The sequence below is a fragment of the Accipiter gentilis genome, chromosome 24 (assembly GCF_929443795.1).
Source record: "Accipiter gentilis chromosome 24, bAccGen1.1, whole genome shotgun sequence".
NCBI lineage: Eukaryota > Metazoa > Chordata > Aves > Accipitriformes > Accipitridae > Astur > Astur gentilis.
Genome location: NC_064903.1, coordinates 3,833,211 through 3,845,471, shown reverse-complemented (window position 1 = coordinate 3,845,471; position 12,261 = coordinate 3,833,211). Strand labels below are relative to the sequence as shown.

Below are 12,261 nucleotides of genomic sequence, written 5' to 3'. Positions count from 1 at the left end.
AACACTCCAGCAATGATACTTCTCTTGACAATCCACCCATTAAAAATGCAGTACAAAAGCTAGATGGATTCTCTAAAAGAAACGCTTAGAAATGTAAGAGATTACACTGACATGTATCTTACCGTCTTCTCTTCTCAAGTTTCTCTCAATGTTGGCTACACACGAAGCACATGTCATTCCTGTGACTTGGACATAGCACTTTGATATAGTCTTTGTCTCTTGTCTAGCAAGGTGGGTTGGTGACACTTTGGAAGGAGGCTCGGTTTTGTGAGATTCCAGCTGCGCTTCTGCTGAGCGCTGAGCTACTCCCACAGGTAGTTCTGCTTTTGCTGAAAAAGAGATTGCAATGCATAACATTAGGAACAGCCATTGCAATGAGGCATAAGCTGGTACTACACTGGCCAGAAATACATGTTACAGTAAATTTAGACCAGAAAAATGGTAATTGTACAAGCCTTGTCAATCAGATTCATCCATCTGTCTGTCAATTAAGAGTAAGCAAAAGAAAACAAGGCAAAGGGTTGGGCCACTGATTAACTTACCATTTTGTTACTATTTTTCCTTTTGCCTTTCCTCATTGTATTTGTCTGTTCTGTTGCACATCCTTCATCCTCTTCTGTAGGTTGCAAGCTAAGCCTCTGTGTTGCAACCTTACTTTTATGCACAATTTTATTGACTTTACCTGGGGCACAAAGCTCAATTTGTAGGCAAGTGCATGTTTCGTAAGCAAAGCCAGTGTTTTTGACCTTAGAGAAGGGTTCTCAAACTACAGACAACTGCTTCTTACAGCAGTTCAGGGGATGCTATGTTTATGCAGGAGCGGTATGAAAGGAATGAAATGGGAGCACCTGACCACTTCTTCAGCGATTGCCATAAAATAGCTCATGTACTGTATTTGTCTAAATTTAATCTTACTGAATCAAGAAATGGAGCTTCCCTGTCCTCTCAATATTTGCCTGTATTCTCACCATATGCCTTCTACTATCTAGCCATCTGCTCCCACCGTGCAATTACTTTGAGTGTACCAGTCATCGCATTAAGCATCTGTACATCTTTTGGCTGGGACAGGGTTAATTGTCTTCACAGTAGCTTGCACGGTGCTATCTTTTGGATCTGTGACCAGTGTTGGAAACGCGCCGATGTTTTAGTTATTGCTGAGCAGTACTTACACAGCACCAACAGCCTTTTCTGTTTCTCATGCTGCCCCACCAGCGAGGAGGCTGGGGGGGGGCACAAGAAGTTTGGAGGGGACACAGCCAGGACAGCTGACCCCGACTGGCCAAAGGGATATTCCAGACCATGGGACGTCATGCTCAGCAACAGAAGCTGGGGGAAGGAAGAGGAAAGGGGGATGTTCGAAGTGATGGCGTTTGTCTTCCCAAGTAGTTGTTATGCATTATGAAACCCTGCTTTCCTGCAGATGGCTAAACATCTGCCTGCTGATGTGAAGTAATGAATTAATTCCTTGCTTTGCTTGCATGTGCAACTTTTGCTTTACCTATTAAACTATCTTCATCTCAATCCACAGGTTTTCACTCTTTTGCCCTTCTCTTCCCCATCCCACTGTGGTGGAGTGAATGAGTGGCTGGGTGGTGCTTCGCTGCCTACCAGGGTTATCTCACAACAGCATAATTTTAACTTCCTCAGTGATGTCCACACTCTTCAGATTCTTGCCACTCCTCAGTCACGCCTAAGCCTGGTTAAATATCCCTTCACTAGTTACCCCACAGGAGCCAAGTCTTTGATAATTCACTATTAAAGAAACTTCAGTGCAGCAATCCGTAATATTCTTCACAGCTAGCAAAGCTCCAATTCCATATTCATGCCATGAATATTATACAATAGCAAAGTGGAGCACCGTTTGAACATCAGTGTTTATCTGACATATTTATATTTCCAGATACCGCGATCATTTTTAATTAATCTGATATATTAAAGGAAGTGCACGTATATTTAATTATCTTGTTGACAGTGAAGATATACAGTTCCTCTTGGCAAGCACAAAGTATATGTCAACTGCAAAGTTTCATCTTGTGTGGTACCAAATCGTGAACAGAACTGCACAATCCTTTTAAATTTAAAAGTTGAATATGTCATTACCTGATAAAGACGCATCAAATCCCATATCCTCTATCGAGGATCGCAAGTCTTCTGGGCATGTTTGGAGAGGGTCATATTCTATAGTCGCATTACAATTTGAGAGAGAGACATGAATAGATTTTACACCTGCCTTTTGGGATATGACTCCCTCAATGGACTGCACACAAGAGTTGCAAGTCATTCCCTCAATATTTATCACAACAACTTGAGTAAGTGGCTGGCTAGCATCCTTCAAAGCAGGATGAGGAGACTTCAGTGGAGAAGCCAGCGTGGAGAAAAGTGCTACATTTTCATATTCGTCAGGAAGGCTGACTTTAAATGTCTCTGGAGACACTGCCTCTATGGCTTTTCTCAGTACGTCTACGCTAATTAAGTTTGGGTTATAGTTTATAAGAGCAGATTTCTTCTCTAATGAAACAACTATACTTGTTACTGATGGGAGTGCTGATATGGTACTCTGAATATTGAGGACACATGAACGGCAGTGCATGCCATCAATTCTGAAGACAATTGTCTTTGTATCATTCACATTTGAGTTTTCTTTCAGTGCTGTCTCCGAGCCTTTGGTCTGAGTATTCCTCAACCTTTCCAGGTCAATAGCACTGAGCTTGAGGGGTCTAGGCTGCTTTTTGAAAGATGCTGTGAAACCCGCAGCTTCAATTTGATGTTTTATTTCTTCTGCTGTAATTAGATGAGGCTGGTAGACAACAACAGCTTCCCGATTGTCCAGGGACACTGAAAATTAATCAATAAAAATAAGTGTGTATTACTGCCCTAAGCATAATACGCACATTGCCCTAAGAGCAACAGATCTCGTCAAAGTTTTCCAAGAATGCTTTAAATGCTTAGAAATGTAACTGCTATGGAAAGGAGATTTAATTGGCTTGGTAAATGTCATATAATTGAGCTCTTCGACCATTTTTTGTCTAGTACTACAACAATTTTCAACTCCTCTTTTCCTCAGTTTCTGCTCCTTCCCCAGGACTTTCACAAATGCCATTACTATTTCTTACTGAATTTATCCTTCTATCAGGGGTCCGTGGCAATACATTTATGCCAGTGCTATTTATACAGGTAATTTTGTCTCGTCTTTTAGGTACAATCACATACATGCCAATATTAGTTTTTAATCCAACAGAAAAATATAAACTAATATCAATTACAATACAAAAAAAGACATCTGAAATTATGGAACATGACTACTCCAGTCTCCCTACCAAAATACAAAGAAACCACCGAATACTGTCACTGTAACAGCAACAGTCTCACCACAATTTGGGCCCCTTTCTTCACTTCTAGTCCAAATTAAACATGTAATTGAACACCTGGTGTCACAAAGAGTAATTGTCACACTAAGCTATCTAGTCTAAACCCAAGATCTCTTCACAATGCCATCAGAGAACATCATGGTCAACTTAAATTTATATAAAAAACCAGTAAGGTATTACCTTTAATCCGCTGAATTCCTTGCAATTTGCCAATCTTCCCCTCAATGGTGCTGGTGCAGGAGTGACAGGTCATCCCCTCTACTTTCAGGCGCAGCACAACGCTACTCGCTTGAGACCAGCTGGAATCTTCACAAGTTCCAGGTGTTACCTCTGGTGCAGAGGTACTTAAATCTACTCCTGGAACCATTTGCATAATCTGCTTGCCATTTATAATGGAAGAAATGAAAGTCACCACTGCAGTTTTTTGATCGGAGGACAATTTAACATCCAAGATACCTTTGTTCTTTAGAAGTGTACTACAAATCTGTTTAGACGTTAGAGCTGACTGAGTAGGAATTGCAAGAAAAATAGTGTCAGGTAAAACAGGTTGTGGGTTTGAATCAGCTGATGTAGCATCAAATCCCATGTCAGATATTGCTTCCTGCAGTGTTGCTGGAGTCTGCAGTTTTGAGTCATAAATGACGACTGCATTCTTATCCTCTAGAGATACCTTGCAAAGGAAAAAAAACCAAACCAAAACAACTTAGCAAACTGCAATACTAAGAGATGAGAACTAATACCCTGCACGAGACTAGAGATAGCTTTTACTTGCATATATTAGTAATACTTGTCAGGTATAGTTTTATCCATCACTATACACCTTGAAGAGTAAAACCATACCAATAGCCACCATAAAGTAACTTCTGCTCATCTGTGCAACAACACAGCTAGAAAGAACAGATTATTTTTTTTTTCCCCACAGCTTCAGAATCCTTTACAAGTCTGTCTGTTCGCTTTGACTTATGACAACCAGACAGCATCAATGCATTTAATGAAACTTCCAGAGCCAAACTCTCTTGAATTATGATGACTAACCCAATTAAATCCCAAAAGCAAAACAGCCCACAGAAAAAATTCTAATCACATGTACAATTCTGCAGTTAGTAGTAATTACCCTTAGGCTACAAGCATGGAAGAAAACACTCTTTGAAAAAACCCACAGATTTAAGTAGCAGTGAAAGGAGTCCAGTATTACTAGGCATCTTAGGCACAGGCTGTTATGAGCAATAAAGTGCATCAGACTTCACAGAGCAAAATTCAGTTTTGAAACTTGATATATGACAAACATTGACAAAGCTGTTTTTCCTCTCTCTGTACATTTTGGTGATCCAGAGACATCCTGATTTGGCACTAACCTTTCACATCAGATGGTACAAATATCCTCAATTTAATTTGCTCCCAACTGATGATGTATCAAACACAATTATTGCAGTTTCCAAAAGGGAAAGCTGATGCCTGCCAGAGGCCCAACACATTATCATTCAATTCTATCTTTACCCTGGGCAAAGGTACAACCTAAAGACCACAGTCATGATTAAATTAGACCAGTAAAATCACTTTAAGAACCACCTTTCTTCATTTTTGTCCCAATTATGGGCCTTAGCAGAATTAGCAACATGGACATTTATTGGTTTCATTGCAGTTGGAGGCAAAATAACCTAAATGCAGCTCTGTTTATCTGTATTTGCCATCTAACACTCATCTCCCTTGCTGACCTTATTCATAATCACTAAACAAAACCCTGTTTTATTATTCTCAGAGATTTTTCTGAAACAAATGATCTGGCTAAATTGAAGTTCTGATGCTATAATGAGGGTAATTACTAAATATGACATCTTAAAAGTTTCTTATAGTCCTGTTCTATAGACTAAGTTTTTGTAATACATTTTCTTGCTGAGAGTAGTTTTAGAAATAGTAGTCAGCTTTGGGATAAGGTATTTACTTTAAAACCTAAATACAAAACTCTTGATACTGTCCTTTTAAAAACCTGCTTCATTCCTTATGTAAAAGACACTATGGGATGCACATTGTCTTCAATCAAGTTAAAGTACGAATCTCTCCTCCTCCTACCTCAATTCATCTGCATATTCTCAGAAACTAGCTGAAACAACAAAAATGCAAGGTTGACAGTTAAGTCTTCTGCTAGAATAAGGGAGAAAGGAAGGATTCTGAAGTTGGCTTATTTGGGGGTATTATTTTACAGGCTGCTTTTGGCCTTCATTGCACTTCGTGCTTGCAGATACCCAATGATTTATCTGACCATACCATGCCACAGATGTTAACAGTGGTATCTCTACTTCTAAAACAGTCTTTTCAGTGCTCCAAGGTTCTGGTGTCACCAGCATCATATCATGTTAAAGCTCCATTAAAGTTGAAGGAAGATGAAAAATGATGCATCTTGTAAGTATTGCTGCTGTTCACCAAAACGTCTGTGTGCGTACAGGAACACCTACTTCAGGCAAAAGGAAACTGTACTAACTAGTGCATCACTTGCCTTTGTACCAAACGGCGCACCACAGTGAGTCCTTCCAAATCAGCTAGAGGTAACAGTTGCATGCCCCCCAAATTAAGACAGTGTACCCTATTCTGGGAAGGAAAGTGTTCACCTAAGACATATCCACTAAAATAGAAATTATCTTTTGATGAAAGGTGTTACCTTCTTCAGAGTAAAATCAACCAGAATGTTACAGCATGATTTCAGTACCTAGATACCAAGTAATTAAACTTTGCAATTTTCTGTTGCTGCTGTTGTTAGGACTGTTATTTCTAGCACAATTTAGGTCATAAAACTAATAGGAATCTCCCAACTTTTAAATTGTTTCCATTATTAAAACTACTGTAAAATGATGTACTGTGTAGGAATAACCAGCTCACCCTGGAGTACTCTACAGTCCCAATATTTTGCCCATGATAGAAAAAAACCTAACAAAATATTGTTATCTCCTCTGAGCTAAGGCAAAAAAAAAAGTTAAAATCAAGTCAGATCAAGGAAGTCTGGATTAAGGGCAAACCACGTAGCTCAGTTAACTGTTCAAGACTACAGTTCTGCTCTCCTTCTCTCATTTCCTTGTAGACAGTACAAAGGAAAGGAAACTTCTAATGCTTGAAAGAGCTAGCAAGACTATCCTTTGTCACCTGGATTACCTGCCACTCTTATTTCATGAACCACAACAAAACAGCTTTATTTTTCATGGTGGGTCAACTACCACAGGATTAACTGGACACCTCAAGCCCACAAATGCTTTTGAGCCTGTGCAAGTGATCTCTGTGTACTATCAGTTTGGAAGAAAAGGCCTGGAGGTTTGTGAGGAAATATTGACATTTATTCAGTATAAGGGACAAGGACAGGTTGCTTTTTTTCACCAGTATTAGTCCCAGGGCTTTTGCTTTAGCTTATTTAAAAATTCCCTGTTCTTGCCATGTTTTTACTTTTTTCTCATTATTTCACTATACTGAATTAATTGTAAAGCAGGAAATTACTTAAGAGTAACAGATAATGACTTAGCTCCCACTGCAGTAAAATAAGCACTGTTTTTTCTTATATCAGAAATACACTAATGCAATTCTAACATCAGCTTCCCACGAAACGTACAGAAAATACTCTTTCCACATATTCTCCTTCCTTGGTATATACTTCATAATGGTTTTTTATGTAAGAACAAAGCTTTGTAAGAAAGAGCGATAGTGTTACTTACTTTAATGTTATGGATCCCATCCATCTTCCCAACATGCTGTTCAATGGTTTGAACACAGGAATTGCATGTCATTCCCTCCACATCAATGACTATGGATTTTGCCTCCATTGTGAAATTCTACTCAAGTCTTCTCATTGCTGTTGGCGAAAAACAATTAAGACATTTGTTCTTAAATCATTTCACAAAGGTTGAAATCAAAACAGGGATTTAACAGATGATATACTTGGCCACATTTAACTCTAGCAGATGTCAAAATCTGAGCAAAGCTGAACAGGAAGGAGAACTTCAGGTATTTATTCCTACAAATTTTCAAAAAAGAGAAAGCATTCAGACATTTATTATTTCACGTGTGTTATGATCGAGATCACTTAATCGCATGCAGCAAGCTGTGATTCACTGGTGTGTGAGATAAAACAATAGGGAGAAGGGACTGAGAAAGAGACACACCAGCTCTTAGAATGCTAGAATGACAGAAGACGGCACGTAAGCCACAGTGGCGCAGGTGACAATCATGTTTTTCCACACTTATATCTCATATATTATCCTATGCTAGCAAAAACAAGTAATACTGAAATTAGCCCTAGGAAGCTAATCAAGCTTTTTCCACATCTCATTCAGAAAACTGTGATTTCTGCTCCTCTGAAGATTATAATTATTTTTGCTCATAACAAGCCCCCCCCCCCAAATGACTGAACCTAAATGAAATTTATTTGTAGAAATAACGGCTAATACAAAGGACTTCTTTTGTCCCACGCACAAACTGTTAAGTAACAGAGGGGTAAAGAGGCCAAGAGAAGTGGTTTCAGATTATTTTTTTTAAACCTTTTGAAAATTTGCATTACTTTCTCCAATGACAGAGAGGTTAGCAACCAGGAAAACTATCACAGTCAACTGCTTAATGTTTGGTTGCAGTGGAAACAACAGCAAATTTTGATGATTAACTGAACAGCTGAACTTAAGCACGTGCTTAACACATTTTTTGCCCTGGAGACTTATCTCGGAAAACTAAATTACATTAAGTATTAACGATGTTTAATAAAATTAATTTTCTTGCTCCTTGGTGACGTTTCAGAACTGTTCCCTATTATAGAAAATCTGAAAGTTTCTGGTTTCACTTTGAGACGTGCTACAAACTGTGTAAGAATACAAGGATATTGCATCATAGAAATGGGTTTACCTCACTGATGCACAAAACTAAATGCTGAAGCTTAATCAACAAGAAATAAAGACAGTATAAACTTGTGAATTAGTGAAGTTTCCAATAGATGAAAAACATATTTTTCCTTTAACATTTTCTGTGAAGAGCCAGGAACACATTGCAAATTTCTGTCAGCCACTAACCTGTGGGAAAAATTAACTGTAATTTCTGGGTCAAAAAAAGTTTAACTATGTAAACAACATGAAAAAACAGGCTCAGAAGTTGATTTTAAAGATTTGTTTTCCTAACGCATCTCCTAATATCCTCAAATGACCTAAACTGTGGCATGAACCTTTGTATTCTGATAGGCAATAAGAGTTTTGTTCAAGAACTGCAGAGTAAATGACTAGACAAACCAAGAATTAGCGCACATTAATGATAAGCATGGCTATCAGACAGGGATGTTCGGTAAGGCATAAAGGCAACCTCCTAGCCATAAGGACTTTCAACATCTCTATGCAACAACGTAGGGACCTTTTTCACCGACAGGTGCAGAGAGCCCAAGCAGCACTCCCACAGATCAAATCCGATCAGAACCTGGAACAACCTGCAACATCTGACTCTCCTGAAAGGCATCAAGTATTTACTCTGAATGTATGATAAAGCGCTAATGCTTAATTCTTCTACCACAATCACGGATGAAGTTAGGAAGCGTACGGGCTGCAAGCACGACGGGACTGTGGGTGGCTGTGGAATCAGAATCAAAAGCCGCATCCTGCTCTCGTCCCGTGTCTGGATGGAGGTGTGGGTGCGTGCAGGACACACTGCAGCCTGACATGGTCTCAGTGCCAGGATACAGAGGAAAGAGCTCCCACAAAGTGGGGCCTCAGGCAACGACAGCTCTGATTATTGCTAAGGCTGGCCAAGAAAATAGCATTAACAATTGCACTGGCTGTACTAACCGGGTGCTGCTGCCTCAGAATATAAACAGTGGCAGCAAGTTACTACTACTAAAGAAGGCATCATATTCTGCTATAGTCAGCAGAAAACAGGAACAGTAACTCATCCCTGCTAAGAACAGAAATAAGACAACTAACTCTACCTGAAGTTATTACACATCTCACTTTACCTACTCTTACAAGATCCAAGTTATTAGAAACCACACGCAAATATTTGTACATAAACATTCACACATTGCAGAAATAGAGAACTGTCATCTGACACAAAAGAATTATGAATTGACGGAAGAGTGTATTTTAAGCAAACTTCACATGGTAGGTCCTTTGTCAGGCTCATGTGCACGCTCAGAAGTACAAGATAATTTTAAAAACACTATAAAGCTACCCAAGAAAATACATGCTTTCATGTCATTATATTGAAATATGATCCTTACTGATTATCTCAGCTCTTCCATAAGGAATGCTCAGTCCATATAGAGCGAACAGAGACACAATCGTAACTCCACAGTCAGGGAGCAACGAATATCCTACAAGGCTGAAGTACAAATAAGGTTTCACAAAGTACTTGACTTACAGTGTGCTTTGTGAGCACGTCCAGACACATCCAACTAACCGAGACACAACAGTCTATCATAGGCAGAGTCAATCTGTCCTCTTGTAAGGTTTGGATGTAAGTGAACATAAAAGCATTTCAGGTACGTGATCAACTTGAACTGCCCTGACAACTGCACTATTACTGTATCTTGAAAAAAAATATAAAGTAAGGGAATAGTTTGGCTGTGAGCTGCTATCTAAGGTAATCAAAGGTTGGCAAGATGTTGCCTTGGATGAAAGCTCTGGTACAGCTGTACGCCAGTCTGAGAAAGTCTGCTGAGCTCCTGGCTATCTTGGCTGTTCTTTGGTTTAAGAGACTCAAGCTACAGTACAATAATATCCATTATTACAAGAAACTAGGATACAGCGTTAAAGTCTTTTCTGTAAGTCATATGTCGAACAAACAACAGCCACGCCTGTAATATGGTGTACTAGTACTATTAAAGTGATTATACCAGCCATGAGCACTGCTACCGAATGCCCACCAATGCATTAAAAGAATTAACTGCTTATATATGTAAAAATAACACCATACTTTTTTTTTATTTAACATCTACTATTATTATAGTTTGTTATGGACAAAGTATTTCCTCCATTTTCTCAGTTTGTTTCTTTGCCCTTCTGCTGTTCATTTCACACATAATCACTTCCACCGTTTTTTTACACAGACCCATGTTTTCCTACTTAAAAGGCAGCATGTGGAAAGAGAAACAGGGATTATTAGGGCTATTCTGCCTTAGTGGCCTAATTAAGTAAATAAAGTTTGTAAAGGGACTTCAGATATGATGGCTGATATTTACAGAAGTGGAAGAAAATACTGTGACTGCAGTAATTCAGGACCATTTACAAAGCACGTTAGAATCCTCTTATGTCAGTACAATGTCCTGTTTATGTTTCAAACGAATGCTTCATACAGACACAACCTCTCCTTTAAAATAAAAGGCATCACCTGCTATTTGTGTTTGGATTTAAGTAATAAGACAAAAGCAATCAAACTTCAATCATTCCACTGCCCCAAGAAGGATTTTTTGTTGGGTTGGGGAGGTTTTTTTAAAGTCTGCTCTCCTAGGACCAACTGAGCACAGCCCCATGGTGTTAGGCATTGTATAAACACAGTAGAGAAAATCCTTTCCTGGAAAAGATTGTAATTCAAACATGCAAAAAGTATAAAGCGTAAGAGAAAAAGAATTTTTTTTTTTTTTTTTTTTACTCCTCAAGGCCCCGAAGTACTAGGACTGAATCCAGAACTTCCATCATAGAATTTATCTGTTGGATCAAACTGTCTCTTCTTTTTGTTATCTGACTTTTAACTAAGAAACACTACTGGATCTATATGATATATGCATCATTAACAGCTCTCTGTTGGTGGGGAAGATGACAAATGAGGACTTTTATTTGCTTTGTTGCAATTGCTAACAGCTTTTACATAATTTTTAAAACACACTGTTCTCCAAAAAAATGTGTCCAAATCTACAAGTAGAAAACGAGCTATTTGTAAGCAATACTGTCTCTTCACATCACTTGCATTATATTATTGACATTGAATAGCGAAACAACACATTCACAACCTCAGTTTTCTGTACAGCCCTGCTGAGATTTCAGAAGACAAAATTATCTGGATTTCCAGCGCTCCTGATGCTTTAAAGAGATCTTGTTCTCAGAAGAAAGTATAGGGTTAATACATAGTGACTGTAAGTAGACACACACCCTTTTCCCTCCCCTTACAAAATGCCCAGGACAAGTTAAATTTAAAAGCTAATATCTGCTTACCCCTGAGACAGTATTCTACCTTCTTATATTCCATTTCATTTCCAACGCTCTGCCTCCCTTACAAGTGCTTCCTGGTAGAAATCCTCTGACTGAAACTTAGAAGAAATATTTTTGTCGTAATTTCCTCCTTCTGACGACAGATGAAAAATCCACGACTAAGCAGCCTGAAAAATGTTTGCTACACAAATAAATTATGACTAGATGCACACAAGATGCACACGAATATTGGCAATTTAATCCTAGTTCTCCTTATACATGTTAATACTTTACCAAGTTCACATGCAAATGGATGCAGAAGTAAAATGATCTGCATGAGGCTGTGTAGCAATCTGTGTACACTACAGCAATGGCTTGTACCCTGTTTCCTCGCTCTTGCCATCCATCACTATATATGTTTGTTTTACCCCTCCATTTTTTATAATTTTTATATATATATATACACACATACACACACATATATATAACAATGCATATGTACAGATGCGTCATATATATGCATTAGCTCAAACGAGAATGTCACTGTACAAGGGACAGTTATGGTTCTGGCAGGATGTAGCTGAAACAATAAGCAAATCTAAAACTTCTGGAACATGTAAAAAGCTTTCTAGTTGGCAACATATATTTGGTAAGCTGACACTGAAGATCTTAATTATTACCACTGACTGCGAGGCAAATTCAAAGTTATCATGGACATACTCTTTTAAGTGAGATGCCAAGTTATGGATCACACACTGTTT

The 12,261-nt window shown here is 38.6% G+C and overlaps 1 protein-coding gene across 7 annotated transcripts in view; it reads right to left on the bottom strand.

Moving 5' to 3' along the window:
• ATP7A (ATPase copper transporting alpha) overlaps window positions 1–12,261 on the bottom strand; it is a 31,042-nt gene that overhangs the window by 15,257 nt on the left and 3,524 nt on the right. For 5 of the 7 annotated variants that reach the window (XM_049827351.1, XM_049827349.1, XM_049827352.1 and 2 more), the window contains 5 exons: window positions 11,525–11,619; window positions 7,064–7,200; window positions 3,549–4,038; window positions 2,101–2,835; window positions 123–329 (listed from right to left, as the gene is read on the bottom strand). In XM_049827351.1, coding sequence (XP_049683308.1) covers window positions 123–329; window positions 2,101–2,835; window positions 3,549–4,038; window positions 7,064–7,171 — 1,540 coding nt within the window. In that variant the 5' untranslated portion in view covers window positions 7,172–7,200; window positions 11,525–11,619. The remainder of the gene's footprint in view (window positions 1–122; window positions 330–2,100; window positions 2,836–3,548; window positions 4,039–7,063; window positions 7,201–11,524; window positions 11,620–12,261) is intronic. The other 2 variants (XM_049827355.1, XM_049827350.1) reach the window with 1 other exon arrangement.